Source organism: Carassius carassius, chromosome 6, assembly GCF_963082965.1.
Source record: "Carassius carassius chromosome 6, fCarCar2.1, whole genome shotgun sequence".
Taxonomy (NCBI): Eukaryota; Metazoa; Chordata; class Actinopteri; order Cypriniformes; family Cyprinidae; genus Carassius; species Carassius carassius.
The window spans coordinates 36613883-36635344 of record NC_081760.1 but is presented as its reverse complement, the minus strand read 5'-3'; the positions used below and the strand labels follow the sequence as shown (position 1 = coordinate 36635344).

Here is a 21462-nt window from a genome sequence, read left to right as displayed (position 1 = left end):
CCATATGAGTGTACTTTCTTAAAGAAATTGGCTATAATATCTTTTTTTTAGTTTAATATATTCTAAAATGTAATTTATTCCTGCGCTCAAAGCTGAGTTTTCAGCATCATCACACCAGTCTTCAGTGTCACATGATCTTCAGAAATCATTCTAGCCTGCTGATTTGCTGCTCAAGAAACACTTCTGATTATTGTCAATGATGAAAACTGTTGTGCTCTTTAATATTTTGGGGGATTCATATTTTTGCTAGTTAGTATTCACTATATGAAAACATGAAAACTTGATTTAATTCAAGCCTCAACTGTTGTCAACACTAGAGGGCAGAACTGTCAAGAAAAATGTAAATACTTCACAAAGATACACATGAAATCCGTGTGTACTTACTCACACACACTTGTAAATATGAGAAAAGCACCAGATCACAGTCTCTGGTCAGATTACACTATATTTAGCGTTATGCATTCATTGTACTCTATGTATCCTTACTGTTTTCTAGCTGAATGGTTGAGTTGTTGTTTCAGTGTCCTGCAGATCTGCAGCTGAACGTGTGGGCGATCTGACCTGTTTTAAATGCAGTCGATCTTCTCTGCTGCAGGTCAGCTGTGTGTCTGTTACTGAACCAGTGTGCCTTAGAAGAGCTGATCCCAGATCTGTCCATAAAACACGTGAAAAGGAAGAGTTCCGCATGGATATCTGTGACTTATCCAACATCTGATCTCTCCAATCCTCTCTCTCACACACACAAACACTTCACAGTTCTCATCCTCTTCCACCTGTTCCGTTCTAACACTCGCATACTGATGCGTTCCGTGCTCAGATAGGTACTGAACTCAAGAGCCACACTATTACTGATTTCTGTTATTATACATTATAAGAAGAATGCGTGTCGTGTTAACCGTGTGAACGCTCGTGGGATGCGTGACTGACGGAAGCTGGGCTGGACGAACGGCTGCTGATTCTGAACTTAGTGGACTGTTTGTGGGATGAAGAGTCATTTAGAGGAAGACACACTCGAGTAAACATCTATTTTTAACAAGAACTGAAGTGGACATTTTTTGTAACATGCAGGATTTTTTAAATCAAACGGAGATTACGGTTTAACGCACGTAAGGCGTTTAGTGCTCAAGTTTGCGATCGGATTAAATCGTTCATTTTGGTTTTATTTAGCTTGTTTATTTGTTTTTTATATCTATACATCACATTTTTAATATTGAATTTGTTATTTAAAAAAAAAAATCACTTTTTATTACACTTCGTTTAGCTATTCTGTACGATTAAATAAATAAGAAACAACGCCTACAGACTCAGCATGTGGAAAAATGCATCCTCCAAAAGTTTACTCAAAGGAATAATATTATAGAGCAGGCTATATTTGTGTTGTGATCGCACACGTCTGCAGCTGGATATGGCGAACACTCTGGAGAGGGAGATTCTGGAGCGGGAGCTCCGTCCACGGCTGTGTTATGTGACTAAAGGAGATCGTGGCTACGGATTTCATCTGCACGGGGAACGCAACCGAGGAGCGCAGTACATCCGCAGGATCGAGCCGGGGTCCCCCGCGGACCTGTCCGGTCTCAAGTCCGGCGACCGGGTGGTGGAGGTGAACGGAGAGAACGTGGAGGGAGAGACGCATCAGCAGGTAACGAGAAAGAGAGAGAGAGAGGAGAACCTGTCGGGCCACTTCACAGGGAGATGTCTCTTAACCTGGTGAGCTGCCTACCTAGACAGCAATTAGGGGAATCATTCTGACGAACGTTCCAAATGCGCCGTGAAGTTCCAAAAACGCGCGAGACCCACAAGTGCTGTCTATATAGGGATCTCACCATGTTTTGGAACATAGTGTGTTATATTCAGTGTTGGGAAGGTTACTTTGGAAATGTAATAGGTTACAGATTACAAGTTACCCTATTTAAAATGTAATAGTAGTGTAACTTTTTTAATTACTTTAATAAAGTAATGTAACTAATTACTTTTGAGTACATTTTGATTACTTTTATAAATTTCTAATGAATGTTAATTTGCAACTGTTAATCATCTTCAACCATTTTACACCATGCAGGTTTAACCTTAAAGTAGAGCTCAATACTGTCAGACTTTCACCATCCTTCATCACTTAAATTAAGATGATCACATTTGAACACATTCACCACACAATCAGACTTTATTACTGCCTTTTACTTAGAGATTGATCTGAAGTTCAAAGCAGATTTAAAATCAAAAGAAATAGTTTATAGATACTGTTTTTGAAACCAAATCTTTGCATAACTACAGGCATCTAACTGCATCTAACAATGGTTTGGGGAAAAATAGTTAATAAAAAAATAAAAGCATATACATCAACTCAAATACGGTTATCTAATAAGCATGTGTCCTATTTTGTGTACTAAACTCCTGAAACATTGGTGTATTTTTGAAACACTGCTGTCTCTTTGTATATGATATGATGATAGTTTCTCAAAATAAGTAAAAAATGCTCATGAAGTGACTGTTCTAGAGATTAATTTCCATGAGGGGCGGACTGGGGGAAAAAATAGGCTGGGAAATCTCACACTCATACACCCACAACCCATTCTGAAACATGGACAACCCTATTTTGTGTATGGACCTGACATGAAAAAGATTTGAATCCTTAGGTTGGGGACATGCAACGTAATTAAGAGTTCTCTCCTGAACTGCACCTTCACTTCCATTATCCATCCATCTCCCTCATGACTTTAGTACTGAAGATTTTTATTTGACTTTTACCATGTTTTGTAAGTGCAATTTTGTTTTTTTGGCAAATGAATTACCACTTGTATTTATTTTTACTACAAATTCCATAGTTAAACCACGGTTAGTGCCATACCATAGGCTATATTAATTTTCCTAAAGGTTGTGTTTTTGTATGCACTAGCTCCCCCTAAACCTATGATCAAATATGATGATTTGTCTGCTAACTTATTACTGTAACATTACAATAGATATTAATGACGTCGTTTATACAGTATTTTGAGTGAGTGTGAGCAGTGTGCTGCTGCTGCTTGACTAAGTAAACAAAGACAAAACTACATTAGCATATTTACAGATGAAACTGACCTGCACCTGAAACCCTGAACAGAAGTGTCGCTTCTCTGCTCCAGCTGTGCGCTTACACAGTTCACTCCGGTCTCTCTCTCTCGCATTGATTACTCGGAGTCTGATCCAAACCGTTCGGCGGAGGCGCGGAGAGCGCGCGAGCCCAACCATTGCCAGTCACGACTAACCGATTCATGATTTATTAGAGATTTAATTATCGAATGGCGGATTATCGGAAATAATCGCTTTAGTGTATTCGGCCTGCAATTATACAATAACAATATTAAAGTAGAAGGCCAAATCGTCTGCCAGGCCACCGGGAATAGTCCCGGTTCTCCCAATGTCCAGTCAGCGCCAGATTTCCACAGACACGCAGAACGTGCAGGATTCATATTCAGTCTTTTTGCGGCTTAATATTCACAGACATCAGTCCATATCGGGTTTTGATTCAAGTGTACTGACCTACTTTTGATTTATTCGTCCAAAATGTGGCATATTGCGTCATTATAGGCTGAATTCCATTTTTATGACTGGATTCTACGAATGTGTTTTCCGCGTCTCGGAGATTATGGGCCATATGTCTTAGTGCAATTTGGGAAAGAAATAAGCTGTATGTGGATGTGTGTAAATATTCAAATGTAATCCTCTTTGTAATCGTTACAATTTTCATAAGTAACTGTAATTTAATTACTCATTTTTTCTTAGTAACTGTAACTGATTACTGTTACATTTATTTTGTAATTAAATTACGTAACGCCGTTACATGTAACTAGTTACTCCCCAACACTGGTTATATTCCACACTGAGGTAACAGCGCAATGGGTATTTGTTTAAGATTGGATCATTGTGTGCTGATGTTAAGAAAACACTACAGTATCGCCTCTGGGAAACCTACACAACTCTCCCCTCCACCCTTACAAACACTTAGGCTACCGTGGAAACCACTTTAAAACCATTATGGGCCTCTTTAACCGGTGTCATAAGATTACTTTTTACTGTAGTGTCTAATGCCACCTCAAAACATTTGTAGCCTATATAAAAGTACTGTTGTGATAGACCTATAATAGCCTATATGAAATCTCAATATCACACTGAATGACATCATTTACATACCATGGATTTGATATGTTGAGGAATTTCAAAAGGACGTGGTGATGGTATACAAGGGAGGAAAAATTAGAATTCAATGCCTTGGTTTTTCCCAGAGAAACTTTGTATTCAGTATCAACACTTTTACATTTGCTCACAAAACTTTTGCATTCCCACAATTGAACTTTGTTTAAACTCAAATCTTTTGTATTTTCATCCAAGCTTTGTGTTCACTTGCAAAACTTTAGCATTCCCGCGATAAGCTTCGTGTTCGTACAGTAAACATTTTCGGGGCCCCCTGATAAACTTTTTCGGTCACACGCAAAAGTTTTGCGTTCCCCAATACTTTTCATCCAGGCACAAAACTTTTGCGTTCTCGTAATAAACTCTGTGTGCAAGAATGTTCCATTCCCCCAATAAACTTTGCTTTCACATGCAAAACTTTTTTGTTCAGAATTTTCATTTGTTTTCAAAACTTTTGTTTTCTCGTGAAACTTTTACATTCCCTCAATTAACTTTGTGTTTGAACTGCACAATTTGCAAAAAATTTCCATTCTGATAAACTTTGTTTGCAAACCATACATGTACCATGTTCCAACATCGTTCCAACCAGTTGTATGTTTTAGGGAGTGTTACACTCTGTGTGTCTCTCAGGTTGTTCAGAGGATCCTGGAGGTGGAGCACCGAACCAGGCTGCTGGTGGTGGACCGGGTCACCGATGAGTTCCTGAAGTTTCACGGTCTGCCGTGTACGGAGGATAGGGCGATTGAGATGGGCTCTCTGTCCTCTCGCTCCTCAGCGGCGTCCTCTCCCCGCGCCTCCCCGCGAGACCCCGCCACTCCTCCCTACAGCAGACAGAGCTCAGAGGGCATCTTCATTAATAAGGTGAGAAGACCTCTCATGTGAGTGCTTGCATCTGAATAAGTGAAGCATCCCATCGCCATCAGACTGTAGTCTATACATCAGAATGTAGTGCCCATACAGTCTCTATCTCTGTATATTGGAGACTCCATGAGAGGAAGTCAAGGAGGAAATCCAGCCCAGAGAGGAGCATTAAGCTATATTTAGATTGCACTGTACAAAGAATAGGGTTGGGGATCCAGAATTCAGTAGAGTTACATTTAATACCAGATCCAAGTGATTTTAATGACATTCATTGTGTTAATGGTTGTTGAATAACTGCATTATTCTTCTAAAAAGATATGTGACCCTGGACCACAAAACCAGTCATTTTTTGAAATTGAGATTTATCCATAATAAATAAGCTTTCCATTGATGTATGTTTGTTGATGTATGTTTAGGATCGGACAATATTTGGCCGAGAATCAACTGTTCCAGAAAATCTGGAATCTGATGGTGCAAAAAAATCTAAATATTGAGAAAATCGCCTTTAAAGTTGTCCAGATGAAATCTTTAGCAATGCATATAAGTCATGATAATACATTTTTGATATATTTACGCTAGGAAATGTACAAAATATCTTCATGGAAAATGCTTATTATATCCTTATTATTTTTGGCATAAAAGAAAAATCAATAATTTTGACCCACACAATGTATTTTTGGCTATTGCTACAAATATATATGTGCTACTTATGACTGATTTTGAGGTCTAGGGTCACATATAATGCAAAACAATACAAAGATAATGAATAAATTACACGTTTAGCCTGTTTCCATCTCTGACATATAGTGCATTATAAGAAATTGCAATTTATTATTGTCAAATAAAATGGTATTTTTTTAAGTATATAAATGAAATTGTGGTAAATTATTTGATTCTACTTCAAGTACTAAGAGTCATCAATGGATTGAATTGAAAGCAGAATTGTCACATTTCTTACTTGATAGAGAATGGAGAGATAGACTGTAACCTTTATTTGCTGATTATTAAACAGCATGCATCAATAATAGTCATTCAGTGTTTGATGTAATCAAAATGAGCCATGCATTTGCTTATTTAGGGCCAAATTTTTGTGTTAATATTTCATTTAAACTTTCAACACTTATTTCTTTTTTTTAAGGGACAAGTCCCCCTAAAAATGAAAATTCTGTTATATTTTCCTCACCCTGTTTTTCACCACATTGTTCTTAACCTGTATGATTAAAGAAAGAAAAGACAAGATATTTTAAGGAATGTTGCAGTTACTGGTAGCCATTGACTTCCATAGTATTTTTATTCCATAAATATATGTGGAAGCCAGTGTGAAAGTCAATGGCTACCATCAATTGTTTTGTTACCAACGTTCTTCAAAATATCTTAATTTGTGTTCAAAAGAAGAAAGAAACTTGTACGGGTTTAGAACAACTTGAGGGTGAGTAAATTATGACCGCATTTTTTTTTATTTTTAGGTGAACTATCCCTTTAAGACCTCTTAATAAAGCTAAGTATTCAAACTGGTGAATGATATTAATTTAATAACTAAATTAAACTAATTAAATTCAGTGTGCTCTGTTTTGTTACAGTTAAGTTTATTCTAGAAAAAAAAGTATTCTTGATCTGCTTAATACGCTTGTATTGTGTATGTGCTTTTCACAGAAACACCAGGGTTTTACTAATAAAATTAAGTCTGGACAAGGTCCAATCAATGGAAATGTGTCACTTGATAGAAGCTAGTCAAATTAGGCCGGCAAACATGGACAGGTTGTGTGACATTTTTCAAACCCAAAACTATGCAAAGCAGGGTTATTAAAATAAACATTAACAAAATATTTACAAAAAGTATTTAGTTTATCAGTAATACTAAAATGACACCACTGTAAAGAACGTCATCTGATCCAGACTAAATGTGGCTTCACACACAACAAGAATAACCTGACCGCAGTGTTTCACTCGACTGTTAGCATGTAAGACAAACACTCAAACTATAAAAAGGATTGCTAATAATGTGCATATTTTTAAGTTTATGCAAGTTTTTGGATACATCTCAAAAATATTGCATTTTAGGACAATCAGATTTTTGATTTACACTGCTATGAGTTCAACCATGGCCAAGATTACAGTATGTGTGTGGTAAGACATGAGGTATAAATTTAACACACACACACACACACCTGCCCTCTATCAGGAGTTTCAGTCTGGCTTCATCTAGAGGTGTTTGACTGGAGCTGTCTAAGCTCTTTACTGATCTCGATGTGTCCAGTGCTGGTGAGGTGTGTTGACACCTGCTTAGGGAGCAGACGCTGCGGATCAACACACAGCAAGAGTCCTGTAAACAACATAATCCAGACACAGTCAACTCGCAGTCATGTTATTGTTTGTTTTATTATTAGCTGCAGTGGGATTCAGTCGAACAGTATTGGAGAGCAACTAAATGTAACTAAAAGTGTGGCTTTTCCAATTTTCTGATTTCTTGTTATATATATATATATATAAACACTACCTAACTTTTGGCCTAATTTACAGTCTGACCGAGTCAACAAGCTTTTAAGCAGTTGTAAAAAAACACACGCAGTGTATGAATGGTACAGACTCCAGTTTTTTTGCTTCAAACTTTGATGCTATTCGGCTGAAGGGTATTAAACATGTTTTATATTTAATTTTAATTGAATTAACAAATACGAGCCAATCCGAGAATGTTACGAGCACCTCACGATAATTTTCGACGCTGTCGGTTTAAATTCATGGCATATGTGCAGTTGAACGAGACGATTTGGCGATCCATCTGAAGTTGACCAATCAGAAGATGATAAAACAAAACATATCATGTATATAAATAGTCTAAATAGTAATTTAGGTTAATTATACAGCTCTATTTTTTGTTTGTTATTACGAATTGTGCCAAATTTGCAGTTAAGCTTTATGAATGAATATACCTGTTGTATTTTCGGCAAACGACTAGAAATTCAGAAATAGCCTAATTACCTCGAGTTGTTTATGAAGAACAGAAAGTTTTCTCTGCTTTTCAGCCATTCTCTTTGCCATGTCTTCGTTTCTTTTTTTGAACGTCACAAGCCATAGCTGCCACAAAGAAAAATATTTCGTCCTCAGAATCTATATTTTATGAATGGTTCGTGTAAAATCGTAGTAAATTCGTGTTGTGTGTGACTGCCTTAATGTGATTTTCGGATAAACTCATTCGTGACATGTGCAAGGGCTCACAAAGTTCCGACCTTCAGAATCGCCTTTAGTGCTTGGTTTTTCTCTGTAAACATCTACAAAATCATCAGGTGTATTTGATGCCTAGGATTTTAAAATCTGTTCAGATGTTAAAGTTACATTATGTATTCCAGCAACAGACCCCTCCCCCATCATGAGTGGACACGCCCCCTTATTGGTGATTGGCTACAAGTGTGTTCTGGTGCTTGGGCCGATCCACCTTCAACAGCGTTCCTCAGAAACTGATTAGTGCACATTTAAGCTTCTTTCTGTTCTGACTCTTAATTCTGATTGGATGAGCCACATTTGATGCGTGCTAATTAGCCAAGTTGCTATGTTGCTTAGCAACCATGAATAGCCTGAAGTTTGGCTAATGAACTAAATTACTTGGTGGAAGAATTGTTGGTTCTTTTGTGGTATTACTGTATTGATGTAACTATTTTATTATATTGCTGTTGTTGTCATTATATAAAAGCATGAAACCACTTGAAGTCTCATGATAACTGTGTTTTTACCAGTTCAGGGAGTTTTAAAAACACCCAAATCACTGTAACGCACAGCCTCTAGTTGTTTATTGATTTAAGTTGATTTTATAGTTTTATTTAGATCTTTATTATTAGTGCACCAGTGTAGTGAGTGATATCTTATACCGAAGTCATACAGAAGGCTAGTTTGACTGTGGTTTCACTCATTTAAATTATGAGTGGGTTGTTCCTTGGCAAACAACAGTTTCAAAGCAGCTTCCCCAAACACCATCATGAGACCACAAACACCACTCAAACAATAGTGACATTCACACGCTGGACCGCTGGAGCAGACGTGTGTACAGGAACACCTACCACAGATGTTCAGGTTCATTGTGCAGGATAAAATATTCAGCTGAATGTCTACTTTACTGTCTTCTGGTAGAGTCCCAGCAGCGCTGGAGGAGTAATGAACGGCTCTCCACTCTACAGAGCTCATGCCCGTCTGTCGTCACCCGTGTTTGTGCCTCTGTCGTCACCCAGTGAACACAAGACTGAACCAGAGATCATACCCTTCGCCAAACTCACTGTGGAGCCCAGCGTCACCCCCGAGCCCGAACATGAGACCGAACCGGTGCGTGACCTCAGCACTGACCTCAGCGTATCAGAGACCAGCACACAGGTGAGTTTCAGCAGCAGGGCCTTCATGATGGAGTTTATTATGTGGTGCGGATTCAAACTGTAGGACCTGCAAGCCTGTAACGCATAAGTAACTCAATTAGTGTTAGTATTGGTAGGTATTTGTATTTTAAAGTGCAGTTAGTTTGAATAGACTCTAAAAGACTAGAAAAATGCTTTCACATATCTACAAGTATAGAGAGAGTACATTATTTACCATACAAGGCCAATCACCACAGAGTTCTGCCTTAAAGGTACAGTACTAATATTTTTGAAAGAAGTCTCTACTGCTCAGGCTGCATTTATTTGATAATGCAGTAAAAACACTAATATTTTGAAATTTTATTACAGTTTAAAATAACAGTTTTCCGTTTGGCTATATTTTAATGTTTTCAGTGTCACATGATCCATTTCATGCTGATTTGCTGCTCAAGAAAACATTTCTTATTATAATCAATGTTAAATACAGTTGTGCTGCTTCATATTTTTGCGGAAATGTGATACATTTTATTGCATTCTCTGCTGAATATAAAGTTTAAAAGAACAGCATTTATTTGAAATGGAAATATTTAATAACATTATAAATGTCTTTACTGTCACTTTTAATCAATTTAATGCACCCTTGCTGGAATAAATTTTAATTAAAAAAAATAAAAATACCAAATATTTTAACAAATAAATACTATTTAATAACAAAAAATAAATAATATCTTAATGATCCCAAACTCTTGAATGGTAGTGTATATGGTAAGTTAACTATGTTTGGAAGCCTTAAAGGTACAGTAGCAAAATCAGTCTGTTTATCAGACTTAATTACAGCTGGGGGTTTTGTTGTTGTTGTTGTTTTTGCATAAGAAACCTTAACTAACATTATATACTGTGAAATTTGTGCTGAATTAATATGAAAATTAGATAAAAATAGCTTGTTAAAGTACTTTTTGCAGTACAGGTGGACCTCAAGAAACATCAGATGCTATAAAAAATAGATCTGGCCCCTTTAAGTGAAACTATATTTGCATCTGTCTCTTTTCTTTCATTTGCTGTCCTCATCTTTTCACTCTCTCTGTGTGACCTTAATTCTCATTTACCTGCTTTTTGTTCCCACTCTCTGGTCCTGGGTGTCTGATTTCTGGGTATTTTCCCAGAATTCATTGAGGGTGTTGTTTGTGTGTGTGTGTGTGTGTGGGATTAGATTAAGCGGCGTCTCAGCCTCAGGAGCTGAAGCACATGTGTGTGTAAGGCGAGGTTCTTCAGTCACTCTACCCCATGGGACACAAACAGACACCACCCTTGTATTGTCTCAGAACAGGAAGTGACATGGTGTCTCACAGAATGTCCTTATTCCTGCTGGGCGTGTTTCACTTCTTAAAGGAAATGAGCCAATGGTCACACACACATGCTCACACGTCCTTCTGCACAGCCCAGTGTCGTGCAAATATCATATAATAGAGCATATGATATCAGACAGGACTGTTTGTTCCTCTCTCTCTTTGTCCAGAAACTTTGCACAAATGCAGACGTGAATGTCTGGTAAAGTTCCTGCAGGAAGCAGTCTTTTTGAATGTGTATTGTTGTTTGTGTCAACAAGTTCTTAAGTGAATGATAGTTTTTTTCAGCCATGTGACAGTAAACCAGATGTGTCATTATTAAAGCACTAATTGACCTGAATGAGAAAACTGACTGTAGAAGAAGAAAACAGACCGTTAATATTGATGTGCTCTATGGCGCCCCTTGTGGCAACACCTCAACATAGTTAAAAATAAAAGATTTATAATATTAATTAAATGCGGTTTTGCATATTAATATTTTTTGTTTCAGTATCATAAAGTTGTTTATGCATTTTAATTAAAAAAGACTAATTTAATAATTTTAATGAAAAAAATTTCCATAAACCAGTGCATAAATATTTTGTCATGTAATGGGAGACAGTTATGCCAAAAAAAATATTTTTAATTAAAAACTAATTTTTTCTAGTGACTTCCTGTGTCCACAACTGAAGGCAGATTAATTGTCAAAAATAATTATAACAAATAACCACAGTTGTATATTTAGGTGATATAAATAAGACTATAAATTAAAATGCTTACACATTTTGTAATAGAAGACAGTCTTATCATTAAATATTTCTGATTATGAAAAGTCAAAAACAACTTTTCAAGTAAATTGCTGTAAACTGAAGGCAAATTAATTCTTAGCATTTATTATAAAACAAAACTGCAACTGTTTATAGATATACATTTAGTGATAAATTAGTATAAATGATTGCTTAAAAAAATATGTAATGGAATATAGTTTTACCATTAAATATTTGTAACTAAATAAAAAAATAATCATAATAATAATTTTGAGAGTGATTCGTTTTTAACAAATTATAAAAATAACTGTTTGATATATAAAGTGTTAGTAATTGCATTAACTTAGTATTTTTGAATGGCTGTACTGGTAATGCTTGTAATGAGAAACTTGTTGCTTATTATTAATTATTTGTTCATAAGTACTACGCATCTGGACCTTTGACTAAATTGCATGAAGTCTGAGCCATAATGCATCTAATTCTGGCCAAGAAGTGCACATTTAGACAGGAAGTGGATCATCTGAGCAACATGTAGAACGATCTGAAATTCATATCATTCAAAAATATTAATGCTGCAGCTGCCTGAATTTTTTAGAAAAATTGACCTGTAAAGACAGATTGATGAGAATTTCTGTTCGTCTAAAGCAATAAATATCGATTATTTTATTGAGTAAATATACAGAATACAGCATTCCTCTGATTTATCTCAATCTGGAAAATAAAGGGATAGTTCACAGTAGTCGGTAGCCATTGACTTCTATTGACTTCTGTAAGTCTATGGCTACCAGTAACTCTTTGGTTACCCATTTTCTTCAAAATATCTTATATTGTGTTTATTAATACAAGAACTTGAGGGTGAGTAAATGATGACAGTATTTTAGGGTGAACTATCCCTTTAACTCGACTCATTATCTAATGTCGGAGTTAAAAGCGTCTGTTTTCCTGTTTTGTTGACCTAAACTTCCTCTCAGGTTCATTACTGTTCTTGCGTTCCAGGAGGAGATGCTGTCAGAGGTGGATGTGGAAACGAAGGACCTGCGTCCACGCTTGTGTCACATGACCATCGGCGAGCAGGGCTACGGCTTCAACCTGCACTGTAAGAAGTCCCGCGTGGGTCAGTTCATCCGCTCGGTGGACCCCGACTCTCCGGCGGAGCGCGCGGGCCTGAGGCCCAGAGACCGGCTCATCGAGGTGATCCCACGGGATTACTCCAGACTCCATTAGCCCAGATTAGCAGCACAGGATTAGATTAAATTAGATTTCTGGAGAGAGGCAGATTACGTTAATGAAGAGGAACGCCTGGTTCATCCACTCCTTAACGAGAGCATCCTGTTTTAGAGCAGAGAGTTAGTGTTCCTGTGTGTGTGTGTGTGTGTGTGTGTGTGTATGTGTATGTGTGTGTGTGTGTGTGTGTGTGTGTGTGTGTGTGTGTGTGTGTGATGGCGTGATCGTCAGAGAGAGCAAATTCGTCCTAATGGATTTAATTTGCATCCGTTTTCTGTAATTATCACAGACAGATCAGTAATTATGACTGACAAACAGTGTTCAATTCACTCAGCAGTGTTTGTCTCTGAATGCATTTGAGTATCATTAGCAAAACACTTATTTATAGTCAAGTATTACATTTAGGAATTCATATTGTTAAAGGGATAGTTGACCCCCAAAACATTTTTTCATTAGTCACCCTCGTGTCGGTCCTTCGTTCATCTTCAAAACACAAAAATGAGGATATTTTTTATTAAATCCGAGAGCATTTTTTCCCCTTTTGGGAGCAATGGAGCTACCACATTCAAGTGCTTTTTTTTTTGTAAAAAAAACAATTTACAACGTAATTTATGAAAATATTAAGCAGCAAAAGTGCTTTTGTGAATGCGCTGGATATTTTTTCGCTGTTGAGTAACTATATAACACGTAAAATAATTTTTTTCTTGCAAACAAAGCACTCGAGTTGCTTCACTAAATTGAGGTTAAACCGCTGGAGTCACATGGAGTACTTGGCTTTATTAGAAAGTCAGTGACAAACTTTATTATTTCTGATAAAAGCCAAGACCTTCACGTGCATTACATCAGTTAGTGTTTATCAGACGGACACGGCTGGAGAAGCAGAGACAAATGTCAGATGAAAGTCTGTTATGCAAGGCTTCTTCAAAGAGAGGAAGAGGAAGAGGAAGAGGAAGAGGAAGTTCCCCAGAAAGTGAAAGTAACGCGGCCTCAGACTCCATCTGCTGGTCAAATACTGACCCACAATTATCATGTATTAAAATATAAATATAAAAAAAAACATTTGATGTATTATAATCATCATTTAATTTAACATTATATTATAGTCAATTATTATATTTAGTATATTATAATATAATAAATTAACACAAATAACACTACTATAAATAATGCAGTGTAATATTATAACATATCCTTATGTAAAATAAAAAATGATGTAATATAAATATAATTAATATAATTAATAATATAATAAATAAATAATATAGTTTAACAAGTGTACATTTTGGGCACATGACACTGTTCTATTGAGTTTTATTTGTTCATTCTTTGTTCAATAAATTGTTCATTTATTTGTGTGTGTGTGTGTGTAATTGTATTCACACATTATAAAAAATAAATGTAAGTAATAATATGATAAATACCGTAATTTAGTTCAGTATAATATTACATTATATTTATTTTATCATGGTATAATTTAATATTTTAATTTATATATATATATTTAGATTTTTGTTTAATTTCTTTTTTATATATTTTATGCAATGTCAAAATAATATTGTATAATAATAATAATAATATACATAACAATATAATAAATAATATAGTTCAGTACGATACAGTTATATTACTGTGTAATATAAAACTTATATTGTTACGTTATATCAAAAATGATCTAAAAGTATTCCATTTAAAATATTGCAATATAATAAATAAAAAATATAATAATAATAATTAAATATAATAATATTTTAAAAAATTGTAATATAAAAATAGTTTATTCCCATATTATGATTTAATAACTAAACATATAAATAATGATATGATAAATAAAAAGTATATGTATGCTGTGCTGTTCTACAGATATGTATAGGTTCTGTCTCTCTCGTTTTGTTATTTTAGGTGTAGCTTGTGTAGTTGGATGTATTGGAGTTGAATTAAAGCTTGAAATGTAATCCTGCAAACGGTTTAGTACAGAAAGTGTGCAGTTAGTGTGGAGTTAAAGTCTCTCTCCTCGGTGTGTCTCGTATGTCCAGGTGAACGACACGAGCATCGAGGGTCTGCGTCACGCAGAGGTGGTGGTGTTGATCAAAGCGGGCGGCACAGAGACCCGTCTGCTGGTGGTGGATCCCGACACAGATGAGCTCTTTAACCGGCTGGGTATCATTCCCACATCCATTCATCTTAAAGGTACAGCACACGTGTTTGTACGTAGAGTATAACAACATTATTTTCATATACGTGCCCAGGGAGTTCTGGGAAAGTCCACAGAAGGAAACTTAACTGGAAAGATGATATTTAAATGCTTTGTGTTGACTTAGCCTCACCTGACTGCTCCTGTGATCACTATTAGGAAAGTTTATGCAAAACACTCGGATGCTTTATGCAAACATTTGTAATGTTCGGTGCACATAGAAACTAGCACTAGTTCATATCTAGGTGGCGTGTCAGTAATCATCTCTTTCAAACAGAGGACTGTGTGGACGGGCCGATCATAGAGAGTCCTGAAGCGACGTGTCCAACCGCACGCAGCACGGTCCCAGACGCCCCCAAGATCTCTCCACCAATCATCAACATCACACTAACTGACCCACCAATCAGCAACGGCTCCCCAAGACACCAGAGTCACAGAAGCTCCTCCTCTCGGTCCACGTTATCAGAGACCAGTGCCGAAATCAGCAGCTTTGACAGCAGCAACAAGGTGTGAGCGAGTTAACTCACTGTGACACACCTTCAGTGGCCTACTTTTGATTTGATTTGATTTTTTTTAAGTTGTGCAAAAACAATGTTCAAATATTTTATTATGTTCAATTAATATAATTATTAATATAGCTGTTGATCATAATAATAATAATAATAATAATAATATAATTTTTATATATATATAATTAATTTAATAATAAAAATAATTAATATTATTTTTGATGTTTTTGGTAACAACATAATAATAATTGTATATATGATATTATTATTATTGTTATTATTTTTATTTTTATTATTCAAATTATAATTTAAAAAATTGTATGTTATTAATGTAATAAAAATGGGAACGATAACAATTTAACAATATAATATTAAAATATTGTATATTGCATATATATTATTAATTATTAATTAATCTTAATGGTTATTATTATTACCAAACAACAGCAAAAATTATATTAATTTTATATGAATATTAAATTTTTAAAATTAATTATATATAAAATTATTATATTATTAATTATTAATTAATCTAAATGTTTATTATTATTATTATTATTATTATGGATTGTTTTGTTGCTAATAATATTAATATTAAAATCATTATTATTGTGGTTGTTGATGTCAAAATAAAACTACTGCTAATAATAATAATATAATTATATATACTATTATTAATAATAATAATTAATTAACTAAATAATAATGTATTCATATGATATACTTAACTTAATTATAAAAAAAATGGTTGGTAATATGGTCAAAGATAAGACAGATATAAAAGTATATTTAAAAACTTTAATATTAGGTGGGATTAATTGCAATTAATAAAAAATAATAATAATCAACTCATAGCATTAGTAGACATGCTTTCACTGAGCCTCGTGACACACTTCGTTATGAAATTACATCCGCTCAGTTATTTATGGTTATATGTGTTTTCAGTGTTCTGTAATCATCAAATTGACTTAAACGACTATTAATATGAGAGTCTGCGGGATGAGTTATTTATCTGTATTAAATATGTTAATATGTAATATGTAAATATGTCATTCTGAGTCATTTTTCATTCACAATTATTTAACTCTAGGCAATGCCAAAATATGAATATTCAAAGTAGTTGCACTATCAACACGTTACTGTTTAATTAATGGGTCCATTATGGTATAAACATGTATCAGTGTCATAATTTTTTGCCTAGAAAAACATGAAATTAAACAGGATACATTCCAATGTATGAGGAAAAAGCTAAATTTAAAGCTGTATTACACAATTTTTTTTGATGCTTGAAACCCCCTTTTCGTTTTGACCCAATAATAATGACATTATTATGAAATATATTATATTAATTCATTCATTCAAATAATAATAATAATAGTTAACCCAAGCAGCAAAATGTGAAATTAAACGTAATGTGCAAAGCAGGCATTGAAGGAAATATTTACTTTAATGATTCATAATGTAAACTAAGATTATTGATTTGATGGAATACTTGAGAGGCATAATATATTTTGATTAAAGCAATAATGCATGCAAGTTAATCCCTGTGTTGTGTTTTCACAGCACACAGATTCTGACCATCTCTCCAGCGATGACGCCCGTAAACCAGAGCGAGATGTGAAGTCTGAGGATCCGTTTCAGGAGAGCGGTCTGCATCTGAGTCTGACCGCAGCGGAGGCCAAGCAGAAAGCCCGGGCCAAACGGCCCAACAAGAGAGCGCCCCCTATGGACTGGAGCAAGAAACAGGAAATCTTCAGCAACTTCTGAGCAGCACAAACATCATAAAGTTCACCTTAGTTTTAGACAGATTCCACCGACACACAAACCAAATACATGCATCTTAGACCAGATTAGAAATGTGTGAATTTATCAAAAAAGGATGAGTTTGGATTCAGGCTGATGTGTGTTAAAAGCAGATCTGAAAGTATGTTTTGAACAGAAATGCGGCAGGTTTGGACATCATGTTATGGGTTTAACGGAGCTTAAGCCTGCATTTTGTTTCTACGAAGTGTTCCACAATTAGCCAGTTGCTTATTTCACCCAATAACGCACAAGTTCCCCTTTTTGAAGTCGCTTTCCTGCCATCACATTGCTTCTCTTTCTCAGAGATAATAATGCAACAGCTGTTTCCACAGACCAGAAAATACGGAAGGAATGAAAAGAGAGTAAGAAAACGTCATTACAAGGCAGAAACGGTAGGAAGGAAAGACATACTGAAGGAAAGGTGAAGAGAGATTGTAACTGCAATAGTTAAAGTCATTGAAAGACGTCAAGTGAACATCTAGCTGAGAAGCCAAAGGTTGTTGGTTCAAATCCCTGAAGAAAGAAGTCATGATCTTGCACTATTAAGAGAAGATGTACAGTGAGAAGAACAGTGGAAGAGAAGGTTGAGTCAGAGATCTTTACACAGTAAACATGTCACATCATCTTTGTGCTAATATGAAGGCTGGGCGATACAACCAAAAAAACTCAAATCAGTCAAAACCTATGATTATTACAATACATTTCAATTCTCTAGTTCTCTCACGTTTTAGGATTTTTGTTTCTTAAGTGAAAGTTGTAGAAACCAGACCATTAGTTGTGGTTTTAAACTACTCTTTATGATCAGAACATGACAGACACTTCACACTTTTCCAGTCATTTTGTTTTCTTAACAAAATAAATATCTTAATTAATTATAATAATTCGTTTCTGCATGTTCTAATGAGTGATATTATTTCGAATTGTGAAACAGGTTTGTGTTGCCTGACCCAGTTAAACCACTCATATAGCACCTCAAATACCATGGTAAACATGTAACTAAATAGTATAAATACACACGTTATAATCACAAACAAAACTGTAATTATATTACATTACTCCTTTAATAAGTCTAAATTAATATTATAAAGTTCGATATTAATATCCCACCTTTAAAAACCATAGAAAGTGTTACTACAGTTAATCCATTGTAAATGATGCTGATAACGGATTAGCGCTATTTCGTTCCGCTTTTGGCACAAAGACATTATATCCAACATTTAATGAACTCTTGTTATCGTTTTATCGAGGAAAATTATATCACAATAATTATTGTTATCGTTTTATCGCCCAGCCCTAGCTAATATACTCTTAAATCCTCACAATATTCACTAGACATATAGCTACAGTTAAATTGTATAATATTTAGGTCCCAAATCGCTAATTTATGCACTATTATAAGATATTTTGTAGTATAAATAGTGCGCGTAATGAGTTTGCACTGGAAATTCACAATAAATAAATTGAGGGGGGGTCTTGCGATGCTTTTTAAAGCAATGTTAGCGTCTATTTCGCTTTCACATACAAACGTGAGTAGAATAGGCTAATTACTAGTACTGTCAAATGATTAATCACGATTAACTGCATCCAAAATAAAAGTTTTCGTTTACATAATATATTAATGTGTACTGTGTTTATTTATTATGTATATATATAAATGTGCACACATACAGTATATATTTTGAAAATATTTACATATACATTTATATTATTGTATTTTATATTAAAGATAAATATATTTGATATATAAACAGCATAGTTTTCTTAAATATATACATGCATGTGTTTGTATTTATATGTATATATTATAGTATACATAATAAATATACACAGTACACACTCATATTATGTAAACAAAAACTTATTTTGGATGCGATTAATAGCGATTAATCATTTGACAGCACTACTAATTACATTTGTCTAGTTTAATGTAATACGAAAAAAATTTTCGTCAGTGATAGAAAAATTATTTAATACGTTAGTGTAAGCAGGTTTATTTTGAAAAAGTTGAATTGCAAATAAGACACAATCTGACAATATTTCAATAAAATTAGAGGAAGTAGAAGAAATAATTATTTGCTAGGACTGATGGAGGGATGAATGCTGCACAAACACGCACGCATGCGTGAAATTCGGATTTGCTACATCCGCCATGTTGTTACTATCACATGACCTACCAGTATCAGTTGCATGCTTCACTTCCATGCTCTCCCGTGGCATCATGGGATAGAAAAGTGTCCATCCAATGCATGCTTCAGAAAGCAGCTGATCCGGTTAATTTTTTTGCTTACTGTTTTTCGAATACCATGAATTCTGACATACTACTCACCGCCTACACTGTTTTTCGCCTACTATATAGTAGGGAAGTATGTGATTTCGAATGCAGCTTAAGTGTGTAGTGTTGGACACTTTATGCACTCAACTGTTGCAGCTTTAATTACGTAGCGAAGGGGAGGGGCTATCAAACTCCGATTATGAATGACAAAATAACCTTATATAATACATACACTGATTGAGTGCATAGTGAATAGTGCCTCATTTTGGACGCAGCTTCCAGGAAAACAAATAAATAAATATAGATGACATCATCCTGCACCAGACAGATTTTGTCCAATCGGGTGATCTCTAGAATGAGCATACTGGCTAATTGCCATTTTCTTTAACGCTGAATGAATATTTATGTATTTATTTTCTTGCCATGTTCTCATAAATGCTGGTTTAACATTTCTACATGATAATGATGGTTTATTGTACCACACAGGGTATTTACAGACATTATATTTTAGGTCAACAATAACCAGTCAGTGAACCGCCACTCTTTTTGACCTCAAACTTTGTGTGGTTTATAAAATTAAAAGTAAAACAATGTCTTTAAAAAGATACACAAACGGAAATATAGCTATATATATTAATAATTAATAACATTATATAATTATGTATTCTGAAAACGTAAAGTAATACAATAGTGTACCTGATTACAGAAAATAAGCCCCAGTATATTAACATGTGAGGTATGTATTATTATTTAAAGTCTCATTAATGTATAATAATTGTTCTTGTCGCCCTCGTCTTATGTATGTCAATTTTCTCATGTTCTGGGCCCGCCCTCACACACGTATAAACCGAAATAAACAGACTATTTTAGACTGAAGTTGTCATAAAGTCTGACTTTGACACGGTGCAACTCGAAGGTCTCTCTGCCGGCTGCAGTTCTTCTGTCTGCCGCTAGAGACACAGTGGCGCTGCGGCGCAAGACAGGTGACATCACTGGAGCGGCACGAGACCAGCAGAACATTTAGGCTGTATCTTTCATCTGTTATATATGCAAAGAGATTGATGTTTCTCAATAGGCATGGGTTCATTGTGGTTTACATAAATGAAAACCACTTCCTCTGCTCATCTCAGTAAAGTGAGTATCTGGATTCTTTCCCATTGTGTTTTATCATTTCTATTATCTCTTAATCCTTTTGTTTTTACGTTTGATTGCAGCAAACGTGAGTTCAGCTTCTTTTCATTAAAGTCGGATTGACTCCGAGAGGATCCCAGTTCAGAAAACTCTCTTCATATGTTTTCAACCTAATCAGTATTTAATTCATAATTATTAACTCAAGTTAAGAACAACACTGCCTATAATATAATGCAAATATATGAATGAATCGTAATTCAGGTGAACCGATTGGCGACTCGGCAGTGTGAGGGATGACTGCTGGAGTTAACTAAATATAATTTAATAATTTAGTTTTTAAATAATAATAGAATTTAGGGTGATAGAGATTTAAATGGGTAAAAAAACAAATTGGTAAACCTTGGTAAAAGCATGTGACAAAAATTTCAGAGGAATGTCTTCGGGAATGTTCATAGTCAACTCAGTCAATTAAATACATTAAATAGAAGTTAATGAACTGAACATAAGGTAGATTAACTATTTCTTTCAAAACGGTTATCCAAGTGTTTTATGACACACACTGTTCCTAATGGCTCTGTTGTTTCTCTTGCATGAGTTTCTTCCTCTTTTTCTTTTGGGTTAGTTCCAGCCCTCCTGGGTTTCACTTTAATAACGCCTACAATCACACCGCACACACTTTAACATCTCACCTTCTTTCACTGTACACACACATACACACTTGCTTTCAGCTCTCATAGCAAACCATGCTCTCCAGCAAAACAAACCTGGGCTTAAGTTCAAGCTGTTGTGCTTTAGTTTGTTATTAACCTCAACTTTACCAAACGTAGATGTAAACCTGATGAAACATGATTTCAGTGTGAAGACAAATGCGTGTA

General features: G+C 35.0%; 1 protein-coding gene across 1 annotated transcript; it reads left to right on the top strand.

Annotated features, from left to right (window-relative positions):
• Positions 1-1268: 1268 nt before the first annotated feature.
• LOC132142800 (Na(+)/H(+) exchange regulatory cofactor NHE-RF2-like) lies at positions 1269-18018 on the top strand. Its single transcript, XM_059552929.1, has 7 exons — positions 1269-1639; positions 4798-5028; positions 9151-9387; positions 12454-12648; positions 14715-14868; positions 15150-15379; positions 16945-18018. The coding sequence occupies exons 1-7, from the start codon at positions 1406-1408 to the stop codon at positions 17146-17148; spliced, it is 1485 nt and encodes a 494-aa protein (XP_059408912.1). The 5' UTR covers positions 1269-1405; the 3' UTR covers positions 17149-18018.
• Positions 18019-21462: the final 3444 nt, after the last annotated feature.